At 37.5% G+C, this 21,371-nt stretch overlaps 1 protein-coding gene across 1 annotated transcript in view; it reads left to right on the plus strand.

The window, feature by feature from the left end:
- LOC309675922 (connector enhancer of kinase suppressor of ras 2-like) overlaps positions 1-21,371 on the plus strand; it is a gene marked incomplete at both ends in the record, with an annotated part of 216,230 nt that overhangs the window by 173,042 nt on the left and 21,817 nt on the right. Inside the window, 4 exons of the mRNA XM_082488349.1 lie at positions 12,158-12,206; positions 16,100-16,148; positions 17,545-17,720; positions 19,198-19,271. Of these exons, the coding sequence (XP_082344475.1) occupies positions 12,158-12,206; positions 16,100-16,148; positions 17,545-17,720; positions 19,198-19,271 (348 nt within the window). The remainder of the gene's footprint in view (positions 1-12,157; positions 12,207-16,099; positions 16,149-17,544; positions 17,721-19,197; positions 19,272-21,371) is intronic.

The raw sequence follows: 21,371 nt of genomic DNA on the forward strand, positions 1-21,371 counted from the left end.
AAGAATTTACTGGTGTTTCCCCAGTTGTAGGTTGCTGTGCATCTTTAAAATGCCATTCAACTAAACTGAGCAGCACTGCTATCACAGATGAAAGTGAGGTAAAGATGGAATTCGAAAGATTTTTTTTTTTTTTTTTTAATACGGCAAAATTCTACTTCATTTTATAAAAGACAGTCTTGTCTCTCCATTGACACCATTGTAGTAGTCCGTTACCTCATCATCCATTACCTCAGCTAAATATAGATTCTTATTTTTGCAATAAATATAGTCCCACTTGGCATTTAGTCCCAATTCAGAGCCAAAGCAGCATCCATCTTGTATGAGGCAGGCGTTACAGTTACACGGGGGGAAAATGTGTGTCATTCTCAGTCTCTTCATAAGTGACCGCTGGATTTCACCTTTTGCTCTTATCTCGTATATTGGAGTTTTCAGAACTTACTGTTTTCTGTCAGTTGTATGTACTTACTCTTTTCACTTAAGCTCCCAACTCTGTCATGCCAGGTGCTGTTGTCCCGTTCTTCCCTCACACTTGTTTCTCCTTACTTTATGTCACTCTTTTTTCTCACTCTCCTTCATTCCAGTATGGCTGCTTTCTCCCTCAGGTCCTTCCTCCCTGGCTTTCTGCAACGGAAGGAAATCACACACAGAAAATATAGTCATACTTCTCACCCCTTTTCTGTCTTCCTTCTCCACACCCATAGTTTCTTCCACTCACAAAGAAGAGTTGCAACGGAATATTCTTCTTCCTAGAGCAAAGCATGCCTAATTATTTGGAATGGATTGCACATGCTCAGTTTGGCAGGGACATTACCTTCCAGATGGAACATCCTTGGTGGACAGGACAAAAGCATCTACCGGACATCTGCCTAGAGATATTTTCCAGGGACATATGACTTGATGAAATTTTGGCAAACTTTCATAGCAAAAGGCTATTTGTTTATATTCTAGCAAAAGGCTTTTATATTCTTTTATAGAATGGCTCTCCCTTTACTAATCCTTCTCCCACACATTTTAAATTTCAGGTCCAAAACATGATCATATTATACCTTTTGAATCTGTTGAAAAATATTTTAAAAGAGGTATAATGGTTATCTTCTTGCTTCTAATAACCTTCTCAAGCGTTTTAAATGGCTTAAAATAAAAAAAAAAATTCAACTTAAAATCAGCCGAGACGAGCACTGGTAGAAGATTTTTATCTCATATAGTTTTGCAGAGCTGAAGATAAACTGTGTGGATAGATTCACATTTTTGGATGAAATAGCATTATCTTCATTAACTGTACAGTTGCCTATGCAGTTTTTGTGATGTGATTGCATCCTTTTTTAAAAAAAAAAAATATTCCCATAGGCTGCAGGGAATATATACTGAAAACACTAGCAGCTATGTGAGAAATTTGAGACTACAGAATATTACTATGAATATCTAGCTTTTTAAACTCTTCAAATGAGTAGAATGTAAAGCAAGTCTAGCAGATTTTTTTTAGCCTTGAGCAGAATAAAAGCTAGGTATTTCTGCATTACAACTCTGTGTTCTTCCAAACTCTTTTGGCACATCTACATCACGTATTTGACAAATACCCGTTGAGAAGTACAAGGGCGCTGCCAGGGCATGCAGAGATGCAGTTAGAAAAGCAAAAGCTGAGCTCAAATTGAAGCTGGCCAGAGATGTCAAAAACTACAAGAAAGGGTTCTTCAGGTACATAAACAACAAGCAGAAACAGAAAGAAAATATTGGCCCACTGTTAAACAGGAGAAGTGAATTAGTCACTGACAATGCTGAAAAAGCAGAGGTTCTCAACACTTTCTTCACCTCTGTCTTTACCAGCACTGTTGGGCCCCAGGCCTTGGGAACAAAAATCCAGGCTGATGCAAACACAGACCCACCACCAGTGAAGGAAGAATAGGTATAAGAAATATTACAGGAGCTTGACCCCTACAAATCAATGGGCCCTGACAATATCCACCCGAGGGTGTTAAGAGAGCTGGCTGATGTCATTGTGACACTGCTATCCATAATCTTTGAGAAGTTGTGGAGATCAGTGGATGTCCCATAAGACTGGAAGGAGGCTAATGTCATTCCCATCTACAACAAGGTCTTAAAGGAGGATCCAGAAAATTATAGGCCTATCAGTCTAACTTCAACTCCTGGGAAAGTTACGGAACAAATCCTCCTGGGGCTATCACAAGTCAAATAAAGCATGTGATTTAGGAATAGCCAGCACAGATTCATCGAGGGCAAATCGTGCTTGACAAATCTGATCACCACCTACAACAAAATAACCTGCTCAGTTGATGAGGGGCAAGCAGTGGACATTGTCTACCTGGATTTCTCCGAGGCTTTCTACACAGCTTCCCACAGCCTCCTCCCAGAGAAACTGATGCATTACAGTCTACACAAGTGGTCTGTGTGGTGGGTGAGGAACTGGCTGATGGGCTGCACCCAGAGGGTGGTGGTAAATAGCTCTTTTTCAGACGGGCAACCTGTCACAAGCGGGGTCCGCCAGGGATTGATACTGGGTCCAATGCCTTTCACTATCTTCGTAAGTGATCTGGATGATGGGATCAAGTGTACCCTGACAAAGTTTGCTGATAACACCAAACTGAGTGAGGAAGTAGACACTTTGGAAGGGAGAGCCATCCTGCAGGAAGACCTGGATAGGCTGGAAGAGTGGGCTAACAAGAATGTTATGAGTTTCAACAAGGACAATGTAAGATCTTGCACCTGGGAAAACATAATCCAGGAGTACAGCACAGACTGGGATCTATCCTCCTGGGGAGCAGCTCTGTGGAAAGGGACCTGGGGGTCCTGGTGGACAACACGCTTAATATGAGTGAAGAGCATGCTGCAGCAGCAATGAAAGCCGACAGGGTGCTGGGTTGCATCAACAAGGGCACAACTAGCAGAGATAAAGAAGTCATTATTCCACTCTACTCAGCACTTGTCAGGCCACACATGGAATACTGTGTTCAGTTTTTGTGCCCGCTATACAAACAAAGGTGTGGACGGGCTGGAGACAGTCCAGAGGAGGGCCACCAGGATGATTAAAGGACTGGGAAGCCTCTCATACGAGGAAAGGCTGAGAGAATTGGGTGTGTTCAGCCTTGAGATAAGAAGGCTTAGGGGACACCTTATCACCATGTTCCAGTATTTAAAGGGTGGCTACAAAGAAGATGGAGACTCCTTTTTTACAAGGAAAAGAGGAGGGGTAATGGGTACAAATTACCTCAGGGGAGATTCTGATTGGAATCAAAGGAAAATTTTTCACAGTAAGAACAATTAGCCGTTGGAATAATCTCCCCAGGGGAGTGGTGGATTCCACATCACTGAACTCTTAAGATTCAGCTGGACAGGGTGCTGGGCCATCTTGTCTAGACTGTGCTTTTGCCAAGAAAGGCTGGTCCAGATGATCCCTGAGGTCCCTTCCAGCCTGGTATTCTATGATTTGCCTTAGCACTGCGCTCAGGGCTAGACTTTCACCATCCATGCAGAGCACCCACACCCCTCATTATAAGATACTGTCCATTCACACTCTGCCTCTATCTGACCAAAAATCTGCAAAAAATCTGAGCTCTACTTTTAAGCAGTCTTGTGACTAGAAAAGTAGGGCAGCCACAGGCAAGTTGTGACTTCACTTCTGAGCAGGTGTCATGATTTAGGAAATTACACTCTGCAATTGGAAGTGGAGTCACTAAATGTGTGTGTGATCTGAGCTTTTAGGAAGGTAAGCTAAATTAAATGCTTCCTGAAGAAGCAGCTGATTTGTTTTCCTTTTTACTGGAAGCGGTTTACCCTGTTTGTTATTGTTTCACAAATGACAAAGGGGTAATAGGCATTTAACAGGTAGTCTCTGCTGCAGCTTTTTTGCAAACAACCATCTGACTATATGCTTAGCGAGGTTCGCTGTGTTCTTTGATCTTCCTGTTACTTTAGGAGAAATTTTTTTCTAGTAAAAAGAAAGCTTGACATCTGTGTCATGTGGTTCTAGACATGCGTGCATAATGTAACCATGACATCACTACAGATACCTTGGGTTTGAAGATCTTCCTCTGCTTAGCTAACCACATAGGCCTGCAAGGGCAAGCGAAGGTAGAAAAGAATTGTATCATTCATGCGTTGCACAACTGCTAGTTGAATAAACAGTTTTTATGACTATTTGCACTTAGCTTCCATGCTGCTCAGGTTCTCTTCCATAACACATTTTGTCTTTGTAAATATTAGTGCTTAAAAATTGTTTTAATCATGTCCACAGTGGCATGCTTTGGAAATTATTTTTTTACTGGTGATTAATGCTGGAGAGGTAAAAAGAGATAAATATTTTGAAAATAACTTTTAGTCTTGGCATTGTTTTATCAGCTTTGCCTGTACAGATACACCTCTATTGCAGTGACTGCAGAAGAGTACAGATGCATCTGAGCTAGCTGGCTGATACTTGAAGGATCAAGTAATAACCTGCAGCGTAGTTCTGAGCCTGTAGCTGAGCCAGCATGGAACCGAGAAGGGATTTCAAACCTCACTACAAGATACTGTATAATTAATTTGCAGTGAGAATTTACTTGTTGTGACAGGAATACGTTACATAAGCTATGAAGGTTCTATTAACCTAAATATAAATCACAAATCCAGGCAAGGTGGTTAAAAATGCATTCCTGTGACTAGGTAGATGAATCCAAATTGCAACATATGCGTTCTTGTGAGCCAGCCATAAGGAAATTTCACATAAAGTATAATACTTTTCTGCACAAATATATTTTCTATAGTGTTGATTTTTTTTATTCTTTTTTCTCAAGTTAATTATGGTGGCCTTGAGCCTGAGCTGCAACCAGATTGCACATGAAGTAATTGAGAATGTGAGACACAAAGGTTGAAAAGAGCTTTGCATGCCCCTTGCATCTAGAAATTTACATCTCCCAAGTATTTGCCATGTAAAAAATAGCATGATGATAGCTGCCATTTTCTAGTTGTTCTTATATGCTGTGGATCGATAGAGTTGGTATGCAAACTCTCTGTGTTTCCAATCACCATACGCTTCTAAGTATCCAGGTGGCAGCAGGGACTAACAGTGTATTTTCAAATACAGGTTTCACTGTTGTCCATAATGGTTAACCAGCAGCTTTGAAATTATCTCTTGATCATCTGTGCTGTGTACTTGAGATCCTACATTTGTGTAACCTTATGAAACATCCTACAGAGGACTAGAAAGAAAAGCTCTCAGAATAGTGTGTTTATGGACTGTGCATCAACTTGGACATTTCATATAGGTCTCCAGTCAGAATGATCAGAGCATTTTGTACCATGACAGAACATAAAATACTCTACCCAGTAATTTCTGGCGAGTAGGTGTTTTTTTTTTATACCTACTGGAAGCTTTTATAGATTAAAAAATTACTGCAAATTGGAATAGTCAAAAGATAAGTTCAGATTGCTCTGTTTGGTCAAATAAATAAATACAAATAAAAAAATTTAGTATCTAAAATTAGTGTTTAATCAATGGTAATTTTATACTGCTTCTAGTTTATAATCCTATTCATTACTGCCAGAGTAGGAGCTTAAAAAAAGTCAACAATATAAACTGTAACTATTACAGTTACAATCTCTCCAAAACGTGCTGGCTATGCTGCAGCATGCTTAAAGTCTTACATAGACGAGCCAGGAGCTCCTGGACCAACAGTAGCCAATGGGGAGGCACCGTTAATACACGGCACAGTAATGCTGCCTGGAGAGCAGCGCAAAGTAATTACAGCTGCTCCAGCCAAGTCAGCCTCAACGAAGACATGGCTGAAGTGCCTCTATGAAAATGCACGCAGCATGGGGAACAAACAGGAGGAGCTAGAGATGTGTGCACGCCTCCAAGGCTATGATTCATTGGTATTGTAGAAACTTGGTGGGATGACTCCTACGACTGGAGTGTTGCCATGGCAGGCTACAGGCTCTTCAGGAGAGACAGGCAAGGCAAACAAGTAGGTGGTGTTGCCTTATATGTTAACGAGCAGCTAGAATGTATGGAGCTCAGCCTAGGAATGGATAAAGAGCCAACTGAGAGCCTTGGGTCACGATTAAAGGGAAATCAGGAGCAGGGGACGTTACAGTGGGGGTCTGCTACAGGCCACCCAACCAAGAAAACCGAGTGGTGAAGCTCTCTATAGATAGATAGGGGCGGCATCACGTTCACAGACCCTGATTCTCATAGGTGACTTCAACCACCCCGACATCTGTTGGAAGGGTAGCACAGCCAGGCATAGGCAATCCAGGAGGTTCTTGCCACACAGCCCATGACACTCAACATGAGCCAGCAATGTGCGATCGCAGCCCAGAAGGCCAAACTGTATCCTGGGCTGCATCAGAAGAAGTGTGGCCAGCAGGTCAAGGGAGGTGATTCTGCCCCTCTCCTCCACTCTGGTGAGACCCCACCTGGAGTACTGCATCCAGCTGTGGAGTCCCCAACATAAGAAGGACATGGACCTGCTGGAGCATGTCCAGAGGAGACAGACGAGGGTGATCTGAGGGCTGGAGCACCTCTCCTATGAGGAGAGGCTGAAAGAGTTGGGGCTGTTCAGCCTGGAGAAGAGAATGCTCTGAGGAGATCTTATTGTGGCCTTCCAGTCCCTAAAGGGGGCCTACAGGAGAGCTGGGGAAGGACTTTTTACTAGGGCATGTAGTGATAGGACGAGGGGGCATGGCTTTAAACTGGAAGAGGGCAGGTTCAGATTGAACATTAGGAAGAAGTTTTTCACTTTGAGGGTGGTAAGACACTGGCACAGGTTGCCCAGAGAGGTTGTTGAGGCCCCATCCCTGGAGGTGTTCAAGGCCAGGCTGGATGTGGCCTTGGGCAACCTTGTCTAGTGGGAGGTGTTCCTGCCTATGGCAGGGGGGTTGGAACTTGGAACTCGATGATCTTCAAGGTCCTTTCCAACCAAAACCATTCTATGATTCTATGATTACAGATACCAAAGATGAGGTGAAAGGCAAGTATTGCCCAAAGTAATTATCCTTGTTCCTAGACTGTATTCATTTATTGGGATTTATTGCCTGTATCCTGTCACCTGTGGAGAAGCCAAAATGATAACTATCTAATAAGATACATCATTTTGTTCTAATACAGTTATAACTTTAATTTAGTGATTGATTTAATGACCCTGAAGGTAATAGATAAAGAAATGGGATGTTATAATTAAGAGCACTGATAATGTGTAAGAGCCATTTTATTTTATCTTCTTCCTAAGCATTGCTTATGTGATCAAGGGATGCTTAATTTGTATGCAGCTGGTTAAAATCAGTCCTTGTTTTCAGTAGATACTCTAAAAATTTTACAAGCCAAAACACTATTCCTTACTACAGTTTATGGGACAGTTAAAGATGTGTTGTTATTTTTCTATGGTAGAAAATTAAAACGTTCTTAAAAAGTAAAAGAGGAACGGGTGTCAGCTAGGAGGTGGTATTCATAGTTGCGCTTGTTTAATGGTACTTGTTTTGCAAAGAAATAGCAAGTCACTTCTGTTTGATATAAGATGAATTTTTGTATGAACAGAAAACGCAGGACACTCAGAATTCTGGTAATGCTCTTAAATGGATATATCTGCTCTGGTAGCGAAAGTGCAGAGATGTATACAGCTACACTGTTCATCTCACATATGCAGTATTTGGTAGGTGACAGTTCTCAGCATTCATTAGAAATATTTTACCAGGTATGTCTTTACATTCTGATTCTTACAGCTTTTCTCAAATACATTAAACTGGAACATAGTACTTCTGCTATCCCTCGTACTTTTAGGTTTTTCCGTTCTAATTTGTTTTCTAGAGATTCATTACTGCTATTTTCCAGTCATACAACACTTCTTCATTTGAAATCCTGATTACAAATCTTATCACGAGACTTGCACTCCATTTGCATGTCCTTTAAGATGCGAATTGGAAGTTACTACACCTACTTGAGTCCTTTAAATTCTCAGTGTTTTGCTTTCATTTAGGTCAAAGTCATTTCCACCTTTTTTTAGCTCATTTGTGTTAACCTTTCTACTTTGGCTCGAAGTTCAGCATCATCATTCTGATTGAATACTGAGTCAGTGCGCATCTAGTACTAAGACCAGAGACAGATTGTATTTAACCTTGATCTGTGATTGCTTCTTAGTACCTTTCTTTCTCTAATTCTTCTTCCCTTTTTATATTTGTTTCAGTTTGCTTACAACAGATAATTTAGGCAAAGTTCTGAAGAACAGATAAGGAGGGAGGCAACCTTTTTATCCATAGAAATTCCAGTACATGACACACAGCTAGGCAGAGCATATCAAAACTCAGAATAGATATTGTTAAAGTCCTTTGTATTTCTGTCAAATAGCAATACCTCAGAAATCCATTTGAGGAAATTGTATGATAGAGTAATTATTTTAGAATGAGTTTTATTACAAAATTAAATTTCATTCAAAGTTTTGCAGTTATTTACTTAGTATTTTGCCTTTTTAATGTCATATTACCCAATGAATATTTCTACAATCATCCTGAAATAAGTGTTTGATGTCTTATTGTGTTTTGGTTTTTTTTTTTTTTTAAATTGGTATAAATTACTCATAAGTGATTGGTTCTCATTCTTCTAGATTCTGCAGTTTGTTTCCAAAAGAGTATTATACTATACATGAACAAGAAAACAAGCATTTAGTAGTATATCAACTGTTTTAATTGATTTGAGAAATATCAGTCCAGGCCATCATAACCATATCACTGCACATGCCTTCCCTCCCACCTTCCCCTTCATTCTTTTCCTTTTTACTTCTGTAACAACTGTTTTCCTAAAAAGAAAGGTGAGGAATAACTCAACCAAATATGATACAGAGTATTTCAACCAGAATAGACAACATACTTACTAGGGTTTCTCTATGTCTAAATTAATTGGTTCTGTCACTTTCACACAGGGAATTTACTTGTCTAAAGAGAAGAAAAGATTGGTGTGATCTGTAGATCTGAATATTTGAGGGATTATTAGATTTGGGGAGGAGTATTTGATAGATATAAAAACTTTAAAAAAAAATAAAAAAACCTTCCTGCAGACTGTTGAAAACTGTTCCCAAATAAAAAAATTAAGCTCGTTGTACATTAGAACACCTATTCCTGACCTTTCATAAGATGCCAACTTTTGAAGAGCTTTCCAACAGTGTGATTGCAGACTGCTTCTATAACTTCACATTTTTGCTGGTAAGAGGCTGTGATTATTGTAAGGAAATGCATTATTGTGTTTGCATGGGAGCAAATAAAACTTGACTAAGGACTTTTCAGATAGAAACACAGATGTATTATTCATATTGTATATTGGCTGAGAGAAAGAATGGAAGCATTGAAACTGACACTCTCCAGATGGGTCAAAGCCGTGATTAGAGAAACAGACCAGAAATCAGGGGGGGAAAGCCCAGTAGGATTGAAGTGCATTTATGGGATTCTCACGGGCAGACAGAAATGGAGCATTAATGACAAAATGTGCCTTGCAGCGGTTTGGGTGTCTGTCCAGTCCTTTACCAAATGTTGTGAGTTGAACTTTTCTGTTTTTCAGATGTTTCTTTCAATCCTTGTAATCACAGACAGCTCAGAACTTCTAAGTATTGCCTATAAACTCTTATGATTTCAATCTTAATGTTATGCATCCCATCTTTTCACTGCAGTCTGGAAATTTCCTTTTACTCAGGACTGATAAATGCTTTTAACTGACAATGCAGTAGTTGTTTCTAGTGCTAAATTTGATTTCTTGTAACATTGGAAATCATCAAATGAAAAAAAGCTACTTCTTGTCTTGCTGACTTAAGATGGATATTATTATTATTATTATGACCAACAGAATTTGGGAATATGTTCAAAATGTCCCAAACCCTTTTACTTCTTTTTGTTTCCCCTCCCCCAATTCCTTTCCCATTCTTGCACTCCTTTTCTATTTATGTGACATGCGCAAAAACATTTACATTTTTATGGTTTTCCCACTTCTTTTTCTTACTTTTAAAAACATGAGGGGAAATTCTGTGTCTAAGAATTTCTGCACTAAATCAGACAAAGTTGACCCCGATTCAGTGCCCTGTTCCCATCAATGGCCAATACTGTTTGTAATTGTATAAGGAAAGTCTTGTGGTGATGCTTCCCTGCTTTGTTCTCTAGCCTTTAGAAAACTCTAGGAGAAAGCTTGCATATACCATATATAGTATTTTTGCATTTTAAAATCTGTGTAAATTTTTGGTATCCACAGCATCTTGTAGCAAAATGGTATGGAACTCTTTGCTGCAGGATGCTGTGAATGCCAAAAACTTTGTATGTTAATGAATGAAAGTTCAGAACAATAGTAGCTAACTGTTAATGTTATATAACCTACATAGCACCTTTATTCAAGGAGACATTGAATATTTATTCCCTATTTACACTCTTCAGAACACTATTGAGTTCTTAAATCTCCATAGCACTGCCCTCAGTTGCCTTGAGAGACGGTTAAATTACTTTCTTTTCAGTTTCCCTCTGTCCTCTGTAATGCTAAGGAATCGGAACTGTACGCTACTAAAAACTTGGGAAGACCACTGCTATGTCTGTACCTACCGAAGAGCCTTCACCCTTCACTATTGTAGTGTTTCAAAAGGATTTAGAAATACAACTGCTGCTAACTATATAGAGACAAACTATTGCATGCATAGTATTTATATGAGAAAAGTATGCGGAAAATGTCCCCTTAATAAATAAAAAATTCACAAACAGGCCTACTGAACAGGGGCACTCTCAGGCTTTTCCCTTTCTAACCTAAAATGTTTTGTGGTACCATTATGTCAGGACACTAACCACACATCTTCAGAAAAGTGAAACTTTGCCTCGACCTTCTTCAGGGATTTAAAACTTCAAACTGCTCTCTGCAATAGCCTTTCTGCAGATTGAACAGTATGCCAGTTTCTTTAATACAGGGATATTGATGTTAAAAAGCATAATGACTAAACTGTAGCAGCAGTTGAAGCCCACATTGAAGTTAGTTTGGGAAAGTTTACTTGGTGTTCATTTTGTTGCTAAGAGTTTCTAGTCTTTACATTAGGATTGTTTCTGAGCCTGCAGAAAATGGTCAGCACACTTCCTTCCCATAGCAAACCTAACTGTCGCATTCCTTTTTTGCCAGGAAAGAAGATACTGTTAGGATACCAGTACTGCAAAAATATTACTGTTTTTCTGATGATCTAATTTTTTTAGTTAACTGCTGAATGGCTGTGGTCTTATGAATTTCCTGTTTTTAAGTGTTTTCAGAGTTTGAAAGAAGAGGTGGTGGGGAAAGAACAGAACAAAAGCTGTTAGATTTCCCCTGTACCTGTTAAATGTATCTGACACTCATGTCAAATTTGGCCTGATGATAGTTACATACATATTAACGTCTGGGTATTTATCCACTTGCTTATATGTTGCTAAAGTTAAGATAGCCAAAAAGTAACTCAAAGCAAGACACATACTAAGCAATTCAGGTTATCCTTGATTTGATTCTGTAATGACATGTAAAGAAACCAACTCTGTAAGATATGGAACACATGTGAGTCTTTTCTGAAGGTCAGAATATCACTCCAAATATGTATCTGTAAGCTATTACATTTTTAAATGCAAATTACTCCTAAAACAAAATTGCTAAATTATTTATTTGTATTTCTACCTTTTTCCTGTTTAAAAATACTTATTCTTTCCCAGTTTGGTCTGGATACTAGGAATCCTCTATACCTGTGTTAAATGTTGTTGATGCTGGAAGAAATGTGCAAATTAGAGTTAGCCCTGCAACAAAGAACCAATGATTTATATGTCCTAAGACTCTAGTCCCTAGGTGGGAGGAGTTGTGTTGTTGCCTTTGCATTTTGGCTGATAAGGGTTGAGTATTTTTAGGCCAGTGATTGAATCAAAAACAGATATTCTCGTATTATTTATGTGTTCTTGAGTCAGAATATTAAGAATGGTTTTGTGTTTCTTAATAACATTAGCACTGTTCATTGAAAACAATGGTGATGTTTCCAAAGGGCCTCATGTTTTAAGTGATACATTTTAAATAACTTTGAAACTTGATTACATCTGTACGTATACATTTGGAAATGCACAGTGTGTTTATACGCACTACTTATTCAGATTTTTTTTATAATATTTTTTTTTAGTTCTTTGACATCTTTCTTCCTCTCTGTCCTAGGTATGTTAGTTCTGCCATTGACCGTCAAGGAAGCACATCAATGAGGAAGGTAATGATTTATAAATGTACTTTAAAAAAAAAAATCCTCAATAGTTCAATTCATCCTCAATAGTTCAATTCATTGTCATATTTTTAAAAGACACTTGAAATATCACAAACCTTGAAATTTGTCTATATTATGAAACACCTGAAAATAAAAGGCAAAGAATAATTGTATTCAGAAAAGGAGCTACTGCAACTACAGCAGGTCAGTGTGTATGCAGTACTTTTAGTTAGGTTTAGCAGGAACCTTAGTATGTGTTCCAAGGTATGTAGTAGTTTTGGGAGGAGACTATGTCTAGGTTGGAAGGGACCACTGGAGAGAAGGTTATCCCAAAATAAAAGAAAATTTTAAAATCTCTTAAAATATTTTAGTAGTATTAATAGTCTGTTAGGGAGATAGGGGATTAAGATTTTCAAAGATTTTTGTGGTACAGTTTTGAAGGTCTTCAATGGAAAATATCTAGACTTTTTTTTTTATTTTTTAGTGTTTTGACAAATATTTCATACAAAGGACAAACAACAGAAACTCCATTTATAGAATACCTATTTCTTCATTCCGACTTAGCACTTTTTTCACTAAGTAGGTGCTAAATAACTTTTGAAAGTTGCCAGATGTCATTCTGCCTCCCAAATATTTACAAAGTGAGGCTAAAGACCTGTGACAATAGTGGAAGATATATGACTAGATTTTCTGCAGTTTGTGAAAACTTGCAGTTGTGTTTGTTGATATGCTGCCTCTATCTGCCAACCCCTAGTCTTGCCTGCTGCCTCCACTGGAAAACACTTGGACCTGTGGCTGTTCCCAGGGATCCTGGTACTGCAAATAATCTGATACATATAATGTGAGGAAATCAGCACTATGTCCCTATGATTTGTGTACTTTGCTATTGAATGCACTGATGGCTGCATTTGGAACTTAGTGGTGGTTTTCCTTAAAAACTCCTCAGGCCCAAAATAGCAGAGTTGAATAGCAAATCCAAGCAGGTTTGCATTAATAGGCTTGGTTCCTTTCATCCTGACAGATAACTGAATCTCTAGTCTCCAGGGCATTATTTTAAACACAGCGTAGCTTTTCATTTGGTGATTCTGTGACAGCACTCCTACTACTACACTGTGATTATGTTGAGGTCTCATTAATTTAGCTTCATATAGGAAAGATCCAATTCTATCACCTTTTTTTTTTTTTTTTCTTTTCCATGGTGTGCTTCTTTTTGGGCTGGAGTGGGAGGGTGTGCGTTTTGGTTAACATTTTACTTTGTGTTGTGGTTTTGAGATGAGAACTTAAATGCTGACAACCACAGTATCTTCTCACATCATCTGTCTGTTTCCCATAGCAACTCTGTGTCATTTTGAAGTTGCAAGTTCTGACTGTTTTCTTACAGTGTTTACCACAAAGTTAATTATATAGTAGTTCCTTTATGTCTCAGAATATAAAGCTTGAATTTTGTAAGTTAGCAGTGCTAATTAACTACCAATTCCCAAGGTATTGCAAACCTTTCACTTTCTCTAGTTTTCTTGCTTTGAATACATTGTATGTGTGTGTAAACAAAACATAGTAAGACTAGCTAACTTATGTTTTTAGAAGAACTAATATTTTCAGCTCTCCTTGATTTGTTTTGTGCTTGTATTTTCATTATTTTTAAAACTTTTAGTTTGAATGATGCATACCAGTTTCTGGTGACTATTCTAATACGTATGTCCTCCAGTTTTTCCATTTTTCTTTCAGTTCTTTAAATTTAATCACATATGAAAACTGTAATTTAATCATAGGGGTTTATTTCATCACTATATTTTTTAGCCTAAATTGAGAAAAATTTAGTGTTCTCTGTTTCAGAATCAGATGCCTGCTTTGTCCTACTGCATTTTTATACAGAAAGAGGAACACTGAACAGATTGTTTCAGTCACAGTCACCACAGAACTCCAGTTAGCACAATATGACTGACCAGTACCATGGCTAACAATACATCAATTAAAAAAACCCAATGTTGCTGTGCATGTTTAATACTTTCTCACAGACTTACTTTTGGGTTTTCATTTCCTGACAGTTTTTTTACTACATTTCCTGTAGCATTCATCTTTGTCTTCTCTAGTGCTCAAAACAAAGAGATAAATTTGCAGCTATCAAGTAAATGGAGGATGTGTACTGTCTTATGGTGATACAATGCATATACACTTACAGAGCTTGTCACCTGCCAGAATTACAATATTTTTGTGAAGCATTCATATACTGTGACTGACTGGGAGAACAGTCTGAGATAAACAGAACACAGAAAGCTGGTGTTCTCTGAGCCAGGCCTCAGGAGGCAAGAACTGCTGATTTCTGCTAGTCACTAGAATATGTTCACGCTATTCAACACTATAAACTGGCTAACTTGCAGAAGGGTTACAAATAGGTCTGTGCATGTGTAAAATAACTCCCCCCTCCTCCACTTTTATTTACAAGAAAACTTTGCCTCTCCAATAGTTGGAGTCCTGTTTTCAGCTGCTGCTTTTCTATAGTGTTTAAGCTGCAATCTTTCATTATCCTAAATATTAATTTAAATATTTTTATCTTAATTATAATATTCAGTTATTTTAAATTTCAATATTATGAAATTTCAGCACTTATTTAATATGTTGTACCACAGTTATTAATATGGACTTTTGTAGCATGTGTTTGCTTTTTGAGTGCGTGTGGAGGAGGTGCGTAAGGTAGGGTAAGCAGTCAGATAATCTCTGGGAGAAGGTCATTATCTCTAGTCGTACCACTAGTTAAGGTAGCATGGAGATATCCCCGTCAGTGACTGAGGCGCCTTTCTTCTAGGCCCTCTACTGAGCTGAGTGCTGGTTTTTCTATTGGTAATGGCGGCATCAGTTACCAATCAGGGAGCCACTTTGTCATCTTGACCTGTAACTTTTCCCCTAGCATTTACATGCTTGAGGTACATCCTTACCATCTTTGAGTAGTATGCCTGTTTTTAAATAATGAGATGCTTTTAGGTTTTTCTTAACAACCTGCAACGATTTTATAATGCAGCTACAAAAGAAAGAATTTATTGTTTTCTCCACCAAGTTATTTCGTCAACCTACCAATCTAACAAACTTAATTGTTTCCTGTAGTTGGAAATAATTAAAGAAATGTGACCTCAACATTCCAGTCCCTAAAGGGGGCCTACAGGAGAGCTGGGGAAGGACTTTTTACTAGGGCATGTAGTGATAGGACGAGGGGGCATGGCTTTAAACTGGAAGAGGGCAGGTTCAGATTGAACATTAGGAAGAAGTTTTTCACTTTGAGGGTGGTAAGACACTGGCACAGGTTGCCCAGAGAGGTTGTTGAGGCCCCATCCCTGGAGGTGTTCAAGGCCAGGCTGGATGTGGCCTTGGGCAACCTGGTCTAGTGGGAGGTGTCCCTGCCTATGGCAGGGGGGTTGGAACTTGATGATCTTCAAGGTCCTTTCCAACTCTAAACCATTCTATGGTTGTATGTCATTGAACAATCACTTTATACATAAACTATATAATGTTTGTGGTGGATATTGTTTTTTGAATGAATATTTGTATAACTATCTCATGTATATCTGCAACAAAATGTCATTCATTTTATTAGGTCATTCATATGAGTTCATATTGTTAGTTTTCAAACAACTGTATAACCATGAATGCAAGGAATCCTTAATGATTTGATTGCAATTGTAATTAATAACTGAAAAAACAGGGATTTTAATTTGCAGATTTAGCAGTGTTGTTTTATTTATTATAACAGTAGTAAGAGAAAAATGACAAAAATGAGATGCTATGATAGCTGATCCTCTGACAACTAACCCTAGGATAACCATGGAGATGGTATTCAATGTCAGCTGTTTCATGTTACTACAATTACCTGCATTGGTTTTTCATAATTATTTTCTTTTTCTTTGCAGTCATTCCATTACGCTTCCCTCAGGGTAAAAAGCAGAAAATGGTCAAAAGGTAACTTATTCGAGTTAACATTTTGAAACTAGAAAATGAGACTTCTCTGAAAATAAGTGATCTGGATCAAATGCCAAATTTCAATTTAATTCAAATATTTCTAAATTTGATAGTAAACACCAAAGTAAAACATCAAATTAAAATACCAAATAAATGTGTTATAAGGTATAATATTGCTAGACTCAGTGGTAAAATTTACCCTGACTTAAGCAGAAGAAAGGTAGTATCTGTATATTTTGCCATTTCTTTCTGCTCTCTTTCTTTATGTATTCATGGCCTATTTGAGACCGTTAAAATGATGAACATACGAAAAATAGTTACAGCATAATAAATTCAAATGAAAGTATATAGCTAGTGAGCTCTGCTCTTTTTATTCTGTTTGTTGGTTTAGTCTCCTTTCTACGAAAATTTTCCTTTTATAGTACTATGCATTTTTAATCCTTCTAAACCTGACCAGGACACAGCATAGTATCTATTCTAAAAAGAGAAAAATGTTAAGAAAAATATTAAGAACTTGGTTGTGGAAAAAGGATGGTGTTTTGATGTTATCTAAATTTCCTCACTGTTTCACAGCTATAGGACAAACATAATTCTTGTAGCAATATAAACTTGATTTTTTTCATGGAAAAATGTCTCATATTTTAAGTAAATTTCCTACAGAGTCTTTTTCAGGAAAAATACCATAATGAAGAAAAAAACCCTGTTCTTATTGATATTCACAAGGCACACTAAAATTTTAAGCCCTTCAATTAGGATGTATTGAAATAGCGACACAAAAAAAAACTTTTCCCGGTGCTGTGCCTTTAAACAGGATGCAGTAAAGTTAACTTATTTTCAGTTAAATTCAGGATAGAAGAAATGTAAGCATATGCATTTTTATGGAAGTGGGTGATATTTCATTTTTATTGATTATAAATATTGACTATAAAAATTGAGTTAAAAAACTCACAGAATTTGACAGGCCTTCTATTGCTAAAAGTAGTAACAGAAGATATATGGAAGAAGTAGTGTTTACATCTGTATACAGATTCAATCACACTCTGAGTTTTAGATTGAGGGCTAAATGAATACAATTTTACCTTGGAATGATGATGTCGATATTAATCAGATAAAAAGGCAGCCCTAAGAGGAATGAACCCTCTGGAGATTAAATAAGCCATTACATAAAACAGGCCCTTTTTATTGTGTATCCATGCCGAAACCAAAATTGCAGAGTATTGTCAAATTTGGAAATTGTTCATTCAATCATCTCCTCTCCCTGAAACTGGAGAGGATTTGGCTTGAAGGTTTTTGAATTGAATCATCGTTAAAAATTAGTAGTGTGTTTGTATTGAGAAGAATAGTTCTTTCACTCTTTCATTCAGAGAGACGTCTCACACTATTGTCGTGTTCTCAGGGAGCTCTCTAACAAGTGGGAGCAGAAGACGGATTTCCTGCAAAGACTTGGGGCATGGAGATTGTGAAGGCTGGCTATGGAAGAAAAAGGATGCCAAAGGTTATTTCACCCAGAAATGGAAGAAGTACTGGTTTATTCTGAAGGATTCGTCCTTGTACTGGTATACAAACCAGAATGTAAGTACAGTCTATGTCTGGAGAAAGCCAAAATTAAACTTTAAACTTTATAATTCTTTTGAATAAAGTCTATTTTTACTACATGGTAGGATATGTTAGTGAACTGCCACTTTAATTGCCGGGTCTGGGTCACTCTAACTGGAAATATTTCAATGAAGTAATTTTCTAAAGTCCCCAACGTCCAAGCTTAGTAAAATAGCAGATCCTCATGGCACTCTTAAAGAAATAAATAAGTCAGTAGTTAATACTTTTCCACAGATATCGTTTATTTGGCCTAACTACGTGTTCACATGCAGCTCTCCTTAGTTTCAGTCGTGTGAGGAGATGTACACAGTGTAACCATCATGTTAGTTAAGCATTATGTGAAGCAGATGTGAAAATCTGGATTTGTAGATCTCTTTAACTGAAAGTTATTCTTATATAGATGTTCCTCTTGCTTTTTGCTGAATTAGCCTGGAGTTTGCAGTTTCTGATGTGTAAAACGCTGTTCTTGGCAAAATGTCATTGAAAACAACTGGGCCTACATTTGTGCAATCTGCATGTATGTAAGAAAAAACAACGGATGGGAGAAGCCAAAAATCTTTAGATTGCTATTCTTCCATTTGTATGCATTGAGCCTCAGTGCCTGATCTGCCCGCATACAGCCTGCTTTGATTACTGATATTTTAGTACGTATTTCCTATTTTCTTCAAAAGGAAAATTTTTCAAGCATAATTATCCTCAGTTTTAGTATTTTCTTGGCAGCACAAAACACTGTTGTTTCAGGCTGTGGATGATAAATGCCTTCAGGTTTTGTGTTGTATATTTTGTTTGTTTGACATAGTACATGCAAGGTGGTAGTCATTATGTGTCCCGCTGATTTTCAGTCTGTTTACAGCCAAGCCATAATTCATAGTACACTTGCTAGTACGCTTCAAAAATATGACTTGTGTTGATATGTCTCCTTGCTTTTCCTGGTAAATTACTTCAAAAGAAGCAAAAAGTGACAAGAGAGACTTTCTAGTTATTACTTTTCCATTTAATCACTGGTGAGCTTGCTGTAGGAACCTCCTCAATTATTATTAGCAGAGCAGATGATCTGCATGACCACGACTTTAAAAGGAAGCACCCACAAAACAGTTTTAAAATGTAGACTACATGATGATGAAACTGGGAATTCTTTTCTGTAGTTGATGTCTTGAATGCTATTTTAGGTGCTGTATTTGGGGCTGAAATGTTTTCTGTAATCTTCAGCATAGGGGAATTAGGATCACTGCAGCTCCTTTAAGAAACTGTCATTTTAGTTACTTCATAAAAGTTATTGACATTGTATGATGAAGTAAATACATTTTTTTGAAGTAAAAACATAATGAGGAAAATACATACAGTATTTTAATTGATTGGATCGTTGTTCTTAGTGTAAGACCTAAATGGCTACTACTAAATTTTCTCTTCTTTATGTTCTTCTTCATGATCACTTTCTCTTCTCTTTTGATAGGATGAAAAAGCAGAAGGATTTATTAGTTTACCTGAGTTCAGAATAGACAGAGCAATTGAATGCAGAAGAAAACAGTAAGTAATGTGTCAACTATGTTTATAAATTAAGGGATCACTCTTGGAAGTACACTATATATAGTACTGAAAATTTGCAAAGCCCAGAGAAGGGCCTTGTTACACAGTTACACAGAAACCTTGAACTCTGTAAATAATACATAATAAATCCACTTATGTTTTAGTGTTTCTCTTTATTATAAAAGATACAACTTAATATAAATTCTGTAACTCTTTGGCCAGCTTTCCAAACAGCCCAGGTACCACTTCAGTTAAATAAGTAAAGCGAAAAATAACAAATACATTAGCCAAGAGATAAAACTTTCTTAGATTCGGTATGGTCATCTTGATAAATAGCAAGTGTGCCAGAAACAATTACCATAGGAAATACCATTTAAAATATCATAGCAACGGATGGTGAATATAATCTCAATTTTTTAACTTAATGGAAGAAGCTTACTTACCCAATATTGTGTTATTCTCAACTGCTAAAATATTTAGGTTCCATATACAAAATGAACATGGCATTATTGCTTATGTGCATATTGCTCCTACTACGTTATGCTCGCAGTAAAAAGCATATGCTAAGCTTTGCCGCCCTTAAGGCATGTTTAATAACAGACACTCATTGGAAGTTGTTTCCAAGCAGTGTTGGGACTGGAACACATAACTGTCAAACAGCAGGTTTAACAGAACAGTTCTAATGCTTTGAGATGAGCGCTTTGCCAGTATCTCCTAAATTATTTGCATGTGTCTTCTGTATGCTGCATCTGGATTTTTAAAACTTGCTGCCATGAGGAGCTAGATAGAATTGCATTAAAGATACTCTTTTACTAAAGCTTTCCTAGTTATAAATAAGCATCCTGAGTTTTTGTTGTGCTTTTCCAATGACTAAATGCAATTTTGGTCTGAGGATACAAGTCCTACAACTATGATCACGTATACAATAAAAATACTGAAGATATGAATTACAATACAGACTACTCATCAGAAAATCAAGCCTCTTCAATTGCTTGTTCTTCTCAGGAGGTATTATTACTATGTCAGAGAATTAGAAGACGGTGAATTTGTACTTCTGTTCCTCCTTTCAGCTGAGGGTATCACTATAGAAATTAAACATGAATTGAACACTATAAATTCCTCTAAGGAATGATTAGATATTATTAATGATATTGAACAAAAATACAGGGAAAATAATGCCCTTTTGTTAGAATATAAAACACTTAACAAATTTCAGTGAATTAACCAAGATCAAACAGAAGGTCATTGTGCACAGCTAGAAACAGCTTCCGGAGCTTTGCTCTAAGCATTAGAACACACTTCCTCAGAATACTTCTTAGAGAACAATTTCTGTAGGGTATATGCACGGGAAAAAGTCCGATTAACTAAAATTTCGCGCACTGCTGAAAACTGAGTACCTTCAGGCTTTGAATCCTTTCAGAAAGAGCTGGATCCAGGGGTAAAAGTATAATGAAGAAGTTAATAGTATTCCCTGCGTTTGCTGAGCTGAATTTCCCTTTAATTTCTTCCTTCATGCACTAGCATTTATATGTTTCCCCCATCATAAAAACTACACCTTACATTTATCACTATTTCACATGCTCCTCTGGAAACTGCAGAGAAATTAAATGCAGTGTTATGCTCACATTTCAGTGTATCCAGCATATGTCAATGGACGACCCTGCTTGTGTTGCAGCCAGCTCTAATCCACCGCCCCTATAGAGGCTATAGAGCACATTTCTGAAGCATTTACCTATCCTCTTCTATGTTGTGTTACTGAGGATGGGACTGAGCATAATTGCTGTTGCCTGATTCCATTGAAAAGCTAATGGCTCTGGTGAGCCCAGGGACAACTTCCTGTGGTTTGATTCTTCTGCATTCCTGTTACAAATAAAATTAAGGTGCTGGTGACTCATTTTCACCCAGCATATTCTAGAAAAATTCTCACACTTCATTATTCTCTCTGCTAGACTAGAAGGAAACATTTCAGTTAGGATTTTCTTGCCTCCTTTTCAGAGAGTTAGGGAAAGACAGATTTTATAGGGTCCATTCTCGCTTCTTTCCAATTTAGAATATCTTTTTCATTTGATAGAGGGTTTTTAGTAGGTGCTGGAATGTAAC

Source organism: Vanellus vanellus, assembly GCF_965231255.1.
Source record: "Vanellus vanellus genome assembly, chromosome: 10".
NCBI classification, from domain to species: domain Eukaryota; kingdom Metazoa; phylum Chordata; class Aves; order Charadriiformes; family Charadriidae; genus Vanellus; species Vanellus vanellus.